This window comes from Myotis davidii, unplaced genomic scaffold, assembly GCF_000327345.1.
Source record: "Myotis davidii unplaced genomic scaffold, ASM32734v1 scaffold448, whole genome shotgun sequence".
Taxonomy (NCBI): domain Eukaryota; kingdom Metazoa; phylum Chordata; class Mammalia; order Chiroptera; family Vespertilionidae; genus Myotis; species Myotis davidii.
In genome coordinates this window covers 4195000-4206278 of record NW_006383009.1, presented here as the reverse complement: position 1 = coordinate 4206278, position 11279 = coordinate 4195000, and the positions used below count along the sequence as shown (strand labels likewise).

Here is an 11279-nt window from a genome sequence, read left to right as displayed (position 1 = left end):
ATGCAGGGGACACGCCCGTCGGTGCCGAAATCCCCCTGTAATTCCCGGCACCGGCCGCACTGGGAGTACTTTCGCTTTCCCATCCCTAGCCGAGACGGTCGGTGGTCTCCACTCTGTCCCCGCCCGGCCCCGCCGAGGGTGCACTGAGCACCCACTGTGTGTATCTGGGGTGGGAATCAGGGTCTCCCCTTGGAGCCAGGGGAAGCCCCGCCAAGCCTGCCCATAGCACCCGCATCCCTACCGGATGCACTTCGCCCAAGGAAGAGCGCCCAGCCCACACCCGCCTCGGAGGCTGGCGACTTGCTCACAAACCGGGGTGCCTGCGCCCCTCGGCTGGAGCCGGAAGTCAGCACTTATTAGGTGCCACCTCCGCAGGGAGCGAGGGAGGGTTCAGCGGGCCCCTTGGGAGGAAGAGGAGTCGGAGCAGGTGTAGGGGCAAGGCTCTGGGCGTGCAGTGGCACCGAATGGGCACCCATTAGTCCCCTGTGGTATGCACCTCTGGGAAGGCAGGATTGAGGTCAGGGACCAGAAACGTGCTTGCCTGGAGTCCTTACCGGAGGCGGTTCCCCTGGGCCAGAGGTTTCACCTCCGCTGGAGAAGAGCAAGAGCTGTGCATGCATTAATTGCCTGCGGTATACAAGTCTGTCCCATCTGTTCTGCAGCCAAACACACTTCAGGCGCAGTAAAGCCTTAGAGTCAAGAGTGCGCTCAGGATGGAGCACTTACTATCGGCATCTCTCTTTCTGCAAGAGAACCAGGCAGAGCTACAACTTGCTTCATACCCCTTCCTCCTGCACAGGCCGGTTACCTGTGCCCACAGGTGCCCCTTGGAAAGCCCCGCTCACCACCTGTCAACGTGAGCCTCTACTACGAGGCCCTGTGCGGTGGCTGCAGGCTCTTCCTGGTCCGAGAGCTGTTCCCCACGTGGCTGATGGTCAATGAGATTCTCAATGTCACTCTGGTGCCCTATGGAAACGCCAAGGTACATGGGCGCCCGGGAAGCTGAGGCCCCTGGCCAGGATTGGGAGACACCTGTGGTGAGCTGGCCGGCACTCACCTCACTGCCTTTCAGGAACAGAATGTCAGCGGCAAGTGGGAGTTTACGTGCCAGCATGGAGAGGAGGAGTGCAAGTGGAACAAGGTGGAGGTGAGCAGCCCCAGAGTCCCATGTGGGGCCCGCGGAGGCCTGGGAGGCTCCAGGCAGTAACGAAGGTAAAATCCAGGCTCAGAGAGGATTGGAACCAGCTCTCTCCCCGGCCGATGTGTCTCCACTCATTGCTTTGTTGACGGGTGCCCATGGTTATTACCAGAGTGGTCTTGGCGTGCTCTGGGCCCTTCTCATGCCTTTGCCTGCCCACCCCTAGGCCTGCCTGTTGGACCAGCTGTCGTGGAACGCAGCCTTCCTAACCATTGTCTGCTTAGAGGAACTGGATGACATGGAGAGCAATCTGAAGCCAGTGAGTGATACTCTTACTTGGCCTGGGTTGGGGGGCCCTGGCCTTCCCTACAGTCAGACCCAGGTTCAAGTCCTGTCCCCAACAGCCACTCTCTGTAGGCCCCAGGGAAATGGTCTTTCCTTTCTAAGCCTCTGTCTGTGAATCAAGGGAAGGAAGATCTTCTGGGGCATGGGTAGGTGAGGGAGTGCTTTCTCTAGGAGGAGCCCCTGAGCGGGCTTCCGTGAACAGGAATGTGCAGGGACACAGATGATGACCCTCCTCTGGGGTATGGGGGCGACAAGACGGGCCCGCCCACCTCCCTGGAAGATTACGAAAAAGAGCTCCCAGAGGAATGACTCATCTGCCCTGATCAATTATTCATTCATCAAATATTCAGGCTACCCAGGAGGACTCACCCTGAGACGCCCCAGCCCTGTGGAACCATACTGGGGCTGGCAGGGTACAGAGGAGGGGGAGCCCTGAGGAGATGCTGAGGAAGCTGGAGGATGGGGGTTCCTGGTAGAGGGAACAGCACAGATAAAAGCTCTGAGGGAAATGTAGGAGTCAGGGGCTGAAGGTCTGGTCAGAGTGGACTCAGGAGCAGCCAAAGCTCTGCCTCAGGGGCCTCCACTCAGGCATGTATGAAGCACCTGCTGTTTACATGCATGTTACATTGTCGTGGACCCAACTGTCCCTTATTGCCAGTGAGGAAACAGAAACTTGGCTTGGGGGGCCCCTAGGGGGACTGTTGGGGAGATAACAAGGAGATCGCTAAGGCTCACTGGCCCCCTCCTCTGCCCTCAGTGCCTGCAGATCTATGCCCCGAAGGTGTCCCCAGATGCCATCATGGACTGTGCAATGGGGGACCGTGGCACACAGCTCTTGCACATGAATGCCCAACTTACAGACGCTCTGGAGCCGCCCCATGAGTATGTGCCTTGGGTCCTCGTCAATGGGGTAAGAATCTAGTGGCCCTCAGGTTGGCCGTCGGGCAAGGACCAGGGTGATGGGTATACCCACCAGTCTGGAAGACAGGGAGGCAGGGGCCAGACTTGGGGCCATTTGCAACCCCTCCTGGGCCTGGCATGGGCTGGTCAGGGCAGGTAGCACTTGTGACCTCCTGTCTTGCTTCGTGCAGAAACCTTTGGAAGACATTAGCCAGCTCCTAACCGTCGTGTGCCAGTTGTACCAGGTAAGCCAGAGTGATTCATCAAGTAGGGGGAGGGTCTCTCTCAGGCCCCCAACTCACGACTGTCTCCTCCAGGGTGAGAAGCCAGAATTCTGCCCATCCAAGGCCAGGTCCCACCGGGACGTCTGCCTCAAGTGACAGCTGCTGCCCTCGGAGGAAGCTGATGGAAGGATGAGCTCCCACCTGCCTTCATTTTTCTGATCCCTGACCTAGCAGCTATAGCTCATCATCCAGATAACTTACGCATTCCATGAAGTCCAGATTTTACCCCGAGATCGAGAATCTACCACTGACAATGGTGCTACATCGAAACTAGTTTAATAAACCCTTCTAGACATTGTGACAATATCCTCCCATTTTCCCCACCCCCCGGCCTGTGACAACTGCTGTTCTTTTGTTTCTATGAGTTTTACTTTTTTAAATTCCACATATAAATAAAATCGTACAATTTGTCCTCTGACTTATTTCACTCCGCACTGTATCCTCCAGGTTCCCCCTATTATCACAAATAGCAAGGTTTCCTTCTATTTTTTTACGGTCGAATAATATGTGTGTTGTCCCTTTTGTTAAAAAGGATAATGTCCAGCTGGTATAGCTCAGTGGTTGAGTGTCAGTCCCTGAACCAGGAGATCAGAGCTCCATTCCCAGTCAGGGCATGTGCTCCAGCTGTGAGTTCAATCCCCAGTAGGGGGCGTGCAGGAGGCAGGCAATCAATGATTCCCTCTCATCATGGATGTTTCTATCTCCCTTGCTTTCTGAAATCAATAAGAAATATATATATTTAAAAAAGGATATCAAAGAAAGAACTTCCTTGGAAGATCTAATTAGATTTTCCCTGATAATTTACCAGGATGCAGGCAGGCATTCCGTCTGCTTTGCTGGAAGTTTCTGTAAGGAATCTCAGGTTGGACTTTGAAAAGCCTCTATCACTGGTTAACTAAAGATGAGAAACGACCAGGTTTCACCTTGCAGTATCTATGCCTCTTGGCAAATTTTTAAAAATATATATTTTATTGATTTTTTTTACAGAGAGGAAGGGAGAGGGATAGAGAGTTAGAAACATCGATGAGAGAGAAACATCGATCAGCTGCCTCCTGCACATCCGTTACTGGGGATGTACCTGCAACCCAGGCACATGCCCTTGACTGGAATCGAACCTGGGACCCTTCAGCCCACAGGCCGACGGTCTATCCACTGAGCCAAACCGGTTAGGTCGCAAATTCTTTTTTTAAAAAAATTATTTTATTGATTAGAGAGAAAAAAATAACATTGATTTGTTCCACTTATTTATGTGTTCACTGGTTGATTCTTGTATGTCCCCTCACTGGGGATAGAACCCACAACCTTTGCGTTTTGGGATAATGCTCTAATCAATTGAGCTACCCAGCCAGCGCTACTTTCTTCTTTTTTTAAAAAAATGGATTTCAGAGAGAGGAAGGGAGAAGGAAGAAAAGATAAAAACGTTGATGAGAAAGAATCATCAGCCAAAACCGGTTTGGCTCAGTGGATAGAGCATCGGCTTGCGGACTGAAAGGTCCCAGGTTAACCCAGGCCTGTGCCCTGACCAGGAATAGAACCTAGATCCTAGAACCATGACCTCCTGGTTCACAGGTTGATGCTCAACCATTGAGCCATGCTGGCCAGGCAAGGCTTCTTTCTTCTTGATAGCCCCTGTGGGAAATGTTCACCTGTCCAAATTAAAATAGTGAGCTAGGAGACGGAAGTATGGCGAAAATGAGGGCTTTAACATGTTCTTGAGAGCAGGTTGTACAGGCACACATGGAGCAGGGATCACAGCCTATTTATCCCTAAGGTGCGAGAGCCCCTCCTCCGGCTCCTCATTGGTTGAGTACTACGGGGTTTACTGTTTCCTAGGACTTGTTGGGTTATTTTTTAAAAATGGGCTGAGGCCTTTTCTAGTCGTCTCCGCTTACCCCTGTGTAGTTGAGGCAGTGCCTCGGGGATTTCCACCATGATGCTGGCTCAGGTACACAGTTCTTTGTTCTTTTCTTTTTTTTTAAGTGATTTTTTACAGAGAGGAGGGGAGAGGGATAGAGAGTTAGAAACATCGATGAGAGAGAAACATGGATCAGCTGCCTCCTGCACACTACCTACTGGGGATGTGCCTGCAACCCAGGCACATGCCCCTGACCGGAACCGAACCTGGGACCCTTGAGTCTGCAGGCCGACGCTCTATAGCCAAACCGGCTAGGGCCACAGTTCTTTGTTCTTCTATCCTCTTCCCTCCTCTCTCCATTCCGTTTGCCCTGGGGAAATTCAGTGTCCGTTTCCATTAAACGCTGACTGTGCTGAGGACGGATCACAGAGGCCTATTTCCTACATCCCTCAGATATTACAAGGATCATGGTGGGCCGGGATCGACTGGTAAGACTGAACCTGCAAGGCAGTTATGAACCAGTTTTCCTGTGAAGATTTTGTAAACATCAGCTCCCCAAAGTGAAACCTGGTTTCTTGAATGTGGTTGTTGATAAAGTTTACCTGACTGTCCTGTGAATAAAAATTTGACTTTTTTAAACCATGTTGGAAGATCTCCACCAAGATGCAGTAAAATCTAAAGTGTAATACCAGGCTGAGGTACTTGACAGCAGTTAAGTGCTGAAGGATAATTTTACCCAAAAAAGGTAAAATCGTGACACTCAGATGTAAAAATGAGCATGTGATTAAAATTGTTGTTAACTTATTATAAATGAGGACAAATGGTCAGGTGTTAGCACCATTTTAGAGGAGGTCCAAAGAACAAACACATTAAAATGGATATGCAAACTACGGCAAAAATAACTGGGGGAAGAATGTCTTTCCACCTGGCAGAACTCATTTGCATGCCCATAGGCAAAACTTATTGTTAGGTTTGACCCAGCAATTGAGTTGGCACCCCTCCCCCAGGAACTGGCTTTATAGGTTCATTTACTATGGACATTCCCTTTGCTGAAGACCACATTGCACTTGTGGTGACCACTTTCCACTCTCTCCCCTCCGGGTATGCATAAAGAAGTCTCCGCCCAGGGGAAAAATCCCGCCAAAAGTCCTTTAAAAGCCGCTGACTCCCCTCACTGGGTGCTGAAGCCATCCAGGCTCAGCCATCTGGTGTGGGGATGATCAAATAAAATCCCCTCGCTCCTCTGGCCTCATGCGTTCCTCCTTCGGCGACCTAACAATTATTTCTTGCTGTTACTAGTTATAACTACAGTTTATAAAAAATGTGGACGAAAGGGGCCACATGCTAACCTGACAAGCTCAGGGAAGGTCTGCAGGTGGGCTTCCAAACTCAAAGATCTAAAGTAACCACAAAGGATGGTTTGAATTAAACTTTTAACTAAAAACAGTTACGGTGGGTAGTCACCTCCTAGGCCAGGATCTTCACTGACAAGGTCAACCTTTACCTTAACTGAGCCTAACTGTCTTTTTGCATCTAAGATAACATACCCTTGAAATGTCTGGGTAACTTGTAACTTCCCCTTTTCTGGACTCCTTGGGGCACAACCTAATGTGCCTGGGCGCCAGGACAGATACCACAGACTCCTTCATTGTTTTTGTTATGTTAATTGTTGACTGTTAATTATCTGCACCCACCTAAGTATGTGTCTATCATTTTACTTTTTATCCAACCCCAAAGGTTCTCCCTCTTTGCTTTCTCCCTCCTCTCTAGTCTATCACCAAGGTATTTCTTGTAACCCATCTATGTCCCCTTCTCTGATTGCAATGTATAAAATAGGTGAAAAGAACTGCCATTCTCTGGAGCATTATCTCAGTCCGTTGACTCTGCTTCCTGGCAATTGTCGACAGTTTGGCTCAAATAAACTCACACAAATTCTTTACAGGATTAAATGTTTTTAAGTTAACAAAAGTTTCCATAGAATCAGAATCAGAATATGCCGAAGGGCAATTTTTTATTTTTTTGGTAAAGTGCCATATAATAAATATTTTAGTTTTTACAGGCCAAAGTCTTTGTTGAAACACCTCATTGGAATGACAGTAAGCAACACAAACAAATGGGCACAGAAGTTTGAATTTCATATAATTCTCACATGCCCCATATTGTTTTGATTTTCCCCTGACCAATGCAAAAATGTAAGAAACATTCTTAGTTCGTGGGCTTCACAAAAAGAGGCAGTGACAGGATTTGGCCCGCAGGCTGTAGTTTGTGACACCCTATTCCTGTAGGTGAATGCATAGGTTTCCGTTGAAACTCACATTTTCCCTTACAGTAAGTAACACGGGAAGTAACATGGGTATACAGTTATTTGTGCAGCAGCAGAGTTGCTGCCAAAGAAGTTACTGTACGTAATGTGCTTGGAACAGGGCCTACCACTCTCATTACTATTGTGGAACTAAGGTCAGAAGCCCAGCTAACAGCCAAGACCAAGGTCAAGTTCTGGACCTGTGGCTCCCACGCAGCTGCGCGAAGCGGAACTGTAGCCCCACCTCCAACACCGTGAGTCTTTGTGGGATTAGACTTCCGCCCCGGTAGCTGACATGGCCACTGGTCTGAATGCCTGCTCAGGAATCTCGCGAGAATCTGGAAATAGGGAGAGCTAAAACCATAGAGTGTGATAACTGTCTAAGATTGGCCATCTCAATGCGGGAGGCGGGATGACAGGCGTAATGGTGGCCTGAGATTGGTCAGTGCGGTCTGAGATGGTAAGAATGTGACGACAGGCCCTAGCTGGTTTGGTTCAGTGAATAGAGCGTGGGCCTGTGGACTGAAGGGTCCCGGGTTCGACTCCAGCCAAGGGCACATGCCTGGGTTGCGGGATCAGTCCCCAGTAGGAGGCATGTAGGAGGCAGCTGATCAATGATTCCCTCTCATCTATATCTCTTCCCTCTTTCTTCCTCTCTGAAATCAATAAAAACATATTTAAAAAAAAAAGAATGTGACGACAGTTACCCTTAGGCCAGTGCAGAAAGGGGCGGGGAAACGCGGTGATACGTCAGCTATTGGCAAGCGTGGCTTGTGATTGGTCCATACGGCTATGCCTGTCTTCGTTTAGGGATTGGCCAAGGGGTAGGATGTCGGCCTTTCATTGGATAAGACCTCTCAGGGCGGGCAAAGTGGAGCACCGAGCAGTGAGCACATCCCGGGCGCAGCCGGGACGCACGATTGGTCGCCGCGGGCAGGGTGGCCCGGAGCGCCGGTCCCTGGATCCCTGGCCAAAACCGGTTTGGCTCAGTGGATAGAGCATCAGCTTGCGGACTGGAGGGTCCCAGGTTCGATTCCGTCAAGGGCAATGTGCCTTGGTTGCAGGCACATCCCTAGTAAGGGGTGTGCAGGAGGCAGCTGATCGATGTTTCTCTCTCATCATTGATGTTTCTCTCTCTCTCTCCCTCTCCCTTCCTCTCTGAAATCAATAAGAATATATTTAAAATAAAATAAAATTAAATACTGTAGTATGGGGCTGCGCGGCCTGTGGGCAGCGGGGCAGCCCATGTTCCAAGGCCGCGCGCTGCTCTTCACCAACACGCTGGGCTGTGGCGTTCTCATGGCGGCCGGGGACGGCGCGCGCCAGTCCTGGGAGATCCGCGCCCGGCCCGGCCAGAAGTTCGACCCCCGGCGCTCAGGTGAGAAGGCTGCTAGTCCTTGATCCCAGGGAACCTTTGACCCGACCCCAGATTTGGAAACCCCTGACCGTACCCGCGGGCCATGACCCCTAACCGTGGGCCGAGTCCCTGGCAGGACCCTTGATCTCCGCGCGCACCCTACAACCTGACAGCCGCTACCCGGGTCTCCCCTCCCACCCGGGCCTCTGCCCCATCCCTTCCCCAGGCTCCATTTCCTCCAACTCGGAGCGTGTCCATCCACTCCCACCCTTCGGGTCTTGTCCCCGCCCACCCCTTCGTCTGCTTCCCTGCCTCCTGCATTGAGGATGAGCACTCAGCGTAGGACCTTGCACCCGGGGGTGGACCCCGGCAGCCTGGGCGTGTGCCCTGGCCTCGGTTTCCTTCTCTGGAAATGGGGGTGATGGTAGAATCCTCTGCAGGGCGGTGAAGGGATGCGGTGAGATGTAAAAGCAGCCCCTGGGATGGAGCCTGGCAGCGGGAGACCATCTGGGTGGTCTCTGGAGGGGCGCTGGGCCTCCCCAGGGAGAGTGGACGGGAGGTTAAGGTACTGACCTGCCCCCCCCCTTGGACTGCCCTCAGTGAGCATGTTTGCTGTGGGCTGCAGCATGGGCCCCTTCCTACACTACTGGTACCTCTGGCTGGACCGCCTGTTCCCTGCGTCCGGCCTCCGTGGACTTCCAAACGTCCTCAGGAAGGTCCTCGTCGACCAGCTGGTGGCCTCTCCCTTGATGGGTGTCTGGTACTTCTTGGGTAAGGAGCCCCATGAGCTTGAGCTTTGCAAACCCTCCTAGGCCAGGAGGGGCCGAGCCAGCCTTGTTAGGGAGGACGCCAGGGGCATTTCGGATGCACCTCCCTTGGTGGGTGGTCCGAACTGGAGGCTGGGTCACAGGACAGACCTCGTGGGGGCAGGTGTGAGTGGCAGAAGCACAGACGATGGCACTAAGTGTAGGAGGGATGGGGACAGGGTCTGATGGGGCTGCCCTCGGGGGAAGGGGCGAAGGGGTTCCCAGAGGAGAGGAACTCGGCTGAGACCTGAAGGCGTCAGCAGGTAGAGGAATGGCCTGAAGGAAGAAGAGCCGATGGGGCAGTCACCCCAGCCTTTGCCTCCAGGAAGAAAGTCCTCACTGTTCCCCACCCCACAGGCTTAGCTTCCTCATCGGCAAAGGACAGGTAATAAAACAGCCTCAGCATCAGGAAGGGTGTGTCCCTGTCCTTCAGATGGACCTGTCACTGTGACCCCCCCCCACCACCTGTGGTTTCTCCACACCCACCACACGCCTACAGGCCTTTAAGTGTCAGGTTCCTCTGCCCGGGACATTGTGTCTCTCCGGTCGTTCCCCTCCGGCTCCATCATCAGGACTCCCTAACCTTTGACACTCTCATCTCTTCCCCAGGTATCGGCAGCCTAGAGGGCCAGTCCCTGGAGGAGAGCTGCCAGGAGCTTCGGGACAAGTTCTGGGAATTCTACAAGGTGGGCATGGTACCCCGAGCCCCGCCGCCCCGTTCATTCTCCTCCCCCACGGCTCCCTGGGCCCCCCCTTTACCACGCTCTGTCCCTCCCCACAGGCTGACTGGTGCGTGTGGCCTGCAGCGCAGCTGGTGAACTTCCTCTTTGTGCCCCCCCAGTTCCGAGTCACCTACATCAATGGCCTGACACTGGGCTGGGACACCTACCTTTCCTACCTGAAGTACCGGGTGAACGCAGTGGACAGACCAGGCACCCAGGAAACTTCTCAGGGGCCACACATGTGAGCCCCAAATGGCAGTACAGCTCCCCTCCAGGGTGAGGGCCTCCTGCGCCCTTGACAGTCCGCACCCCACGGTTGGCAGGCGGGAAGCTGATCACCAGAGGGGAAGACCGAGCCCCGCTCAGCAGTCCAACAGGACCTTAGCCAGGTCCCTGCCTCATCTTCTCAGTGAGGCTGACTTCAACCCCCAGACAAGGGAGGGCTTGGTGAGGAGCCGGAGGAAGGGATGAAGGTGGCATGTGACCAGACCCTATTGTGTGGACAGACCCCAGGCACCCTGACACCCCAGCATGGGTGGCCCGGTGAGGACTGAGTTGCCCCACCCCATCGACTAGATGCCAGATGAGGCAAAACTGATTCCAGCTGACCACCCACCTGGGTGGGAAGGGGGGTGAACCCAAAGCAGGGCAGGGTCCTGGGCTGATTCCAGCCCACCCCCACTCCTGGGCATCTGGCTGGGCTGCCCCTTCCAAGCCCACTACCAGGCCTTAGTTTTCCCATCTGGAACATAACCATGAAGATGGACAGTCATCACCCAGGTCTTCTCACTGGGAGCCTCTATGACCAGGATGTCCCATCTTCAGCACTGGGCCCCGGCCACCCAGCCAGTCCCAAGCCCTCAAAACTGCTGGGCTGGGCTCTGGGCCCTGGAACAAAGGTGGGGACTTTGCCTGTCCACTCAGCAGGGCCTGGCCTGGGCAGCACCAGGGTCATGTTCTGATTGTGGGCTGTGGAAACTTCATTAAATTCTCTCTGTAACTGAAAGTCTCACAGATGACCATAGCCAGCGCTGGCAGGCAGCACTCATAGACATAGCATCGTCCATCCATTTTATTGGGTGTGTGTAGTGTTGTCATGACATCTCCTGGGAGAACTGGGAGCACATTTGACACTCATGACGTCAGGTCTGTGGGGGTATTCCCAGGTTCGTGAGGAACCACTGCAGCCCCCGCTTAAAAATAAGAAGGTAAAACTTGGGGCCAGGAGTGAGGTGGGCCATTGTCAGGCTCTGACCCATCCTGTGGTCCATGCTGAGATCCCACTGTGGCCAAGGGGCTGACAGGCCTGGCTGCCTGACATCACCTGGTCACCCTGCCCTCCAGTGTCATCTGGCCCCCTCTTCAAAACAGAGCTATAGATGGGGTGACTTTTTAAAAAGGTGGGGTCTGGAGAAGAGGATGAGCGGTGAGTTCGCGGGGCAACAACACGCCACGGCAGAGCAGAGACAGGGCTGTATGTACAGGGTGGGGTGCAGGGGCTGGTGGTGCCAAACCCCCAGGGGATATCGCCAATAAATAAATAAATAAATAGCTACAATAATAAATAAGG

General features: G+C 53.1%; 2 protein-coding genes across 2 annotated transcripts in view; both read left to right on the top strand.

Annotated features, from left to right (window-relative positions):
* Positions 1-3078, top strand: part of IFI30 (interferon, gamma-inducible protein 30) — a 3525-nt gene extending 447 nt beyond the window's left edge. The window contains exons 2-7 of the mRNA XM_015557712.1: positions 695-982; positions 1073-1147; positions 1365-1457; positions 2241-2393; positions 2575-2628; positions 2701-3078. Coding sequence (XP_015413198.1) covers positions 695-982; positions 1073-1147; positions 1365-1457; positions 2241-2393; positions 2575-2628; positions 2701-2763 — 726 coding nt within the window. The 3' untranslated portion in view covers positions 2764-3078. The remainder of the gene's footprint in view (positions 1-694; positions 983-1072; positions 1148-1364; positions 1458-2240; positions 2394-2574; positions 2629-2700) is intronic.
* A 4964-nt stretch (positions 3079-8042) lies between these two features.
* On the top strand, positions 8043-10715 carry MPV17L2 (MPV17 mitochondrial membrane protein-like 2). The gene is made up of 4 exons (XM_006778408.2): positions 8043-8202; positions 8782-8952; positions 9597-9673; positions 9769-10715. The coding sequence occupies exons 1-4, from the start codon at positions 8070-8072 to the stop codon at positions 9952-9954; spliced, it is 567 nt and encodes a 188-aa protein (XP_006778471.2). The 5' UTR covers positions 8043-8069; the 3' UTR covers positions 9955-10715.
* The last annotated feature ends 564 nt before the right edge of the window (positions 10716-11279 follow it).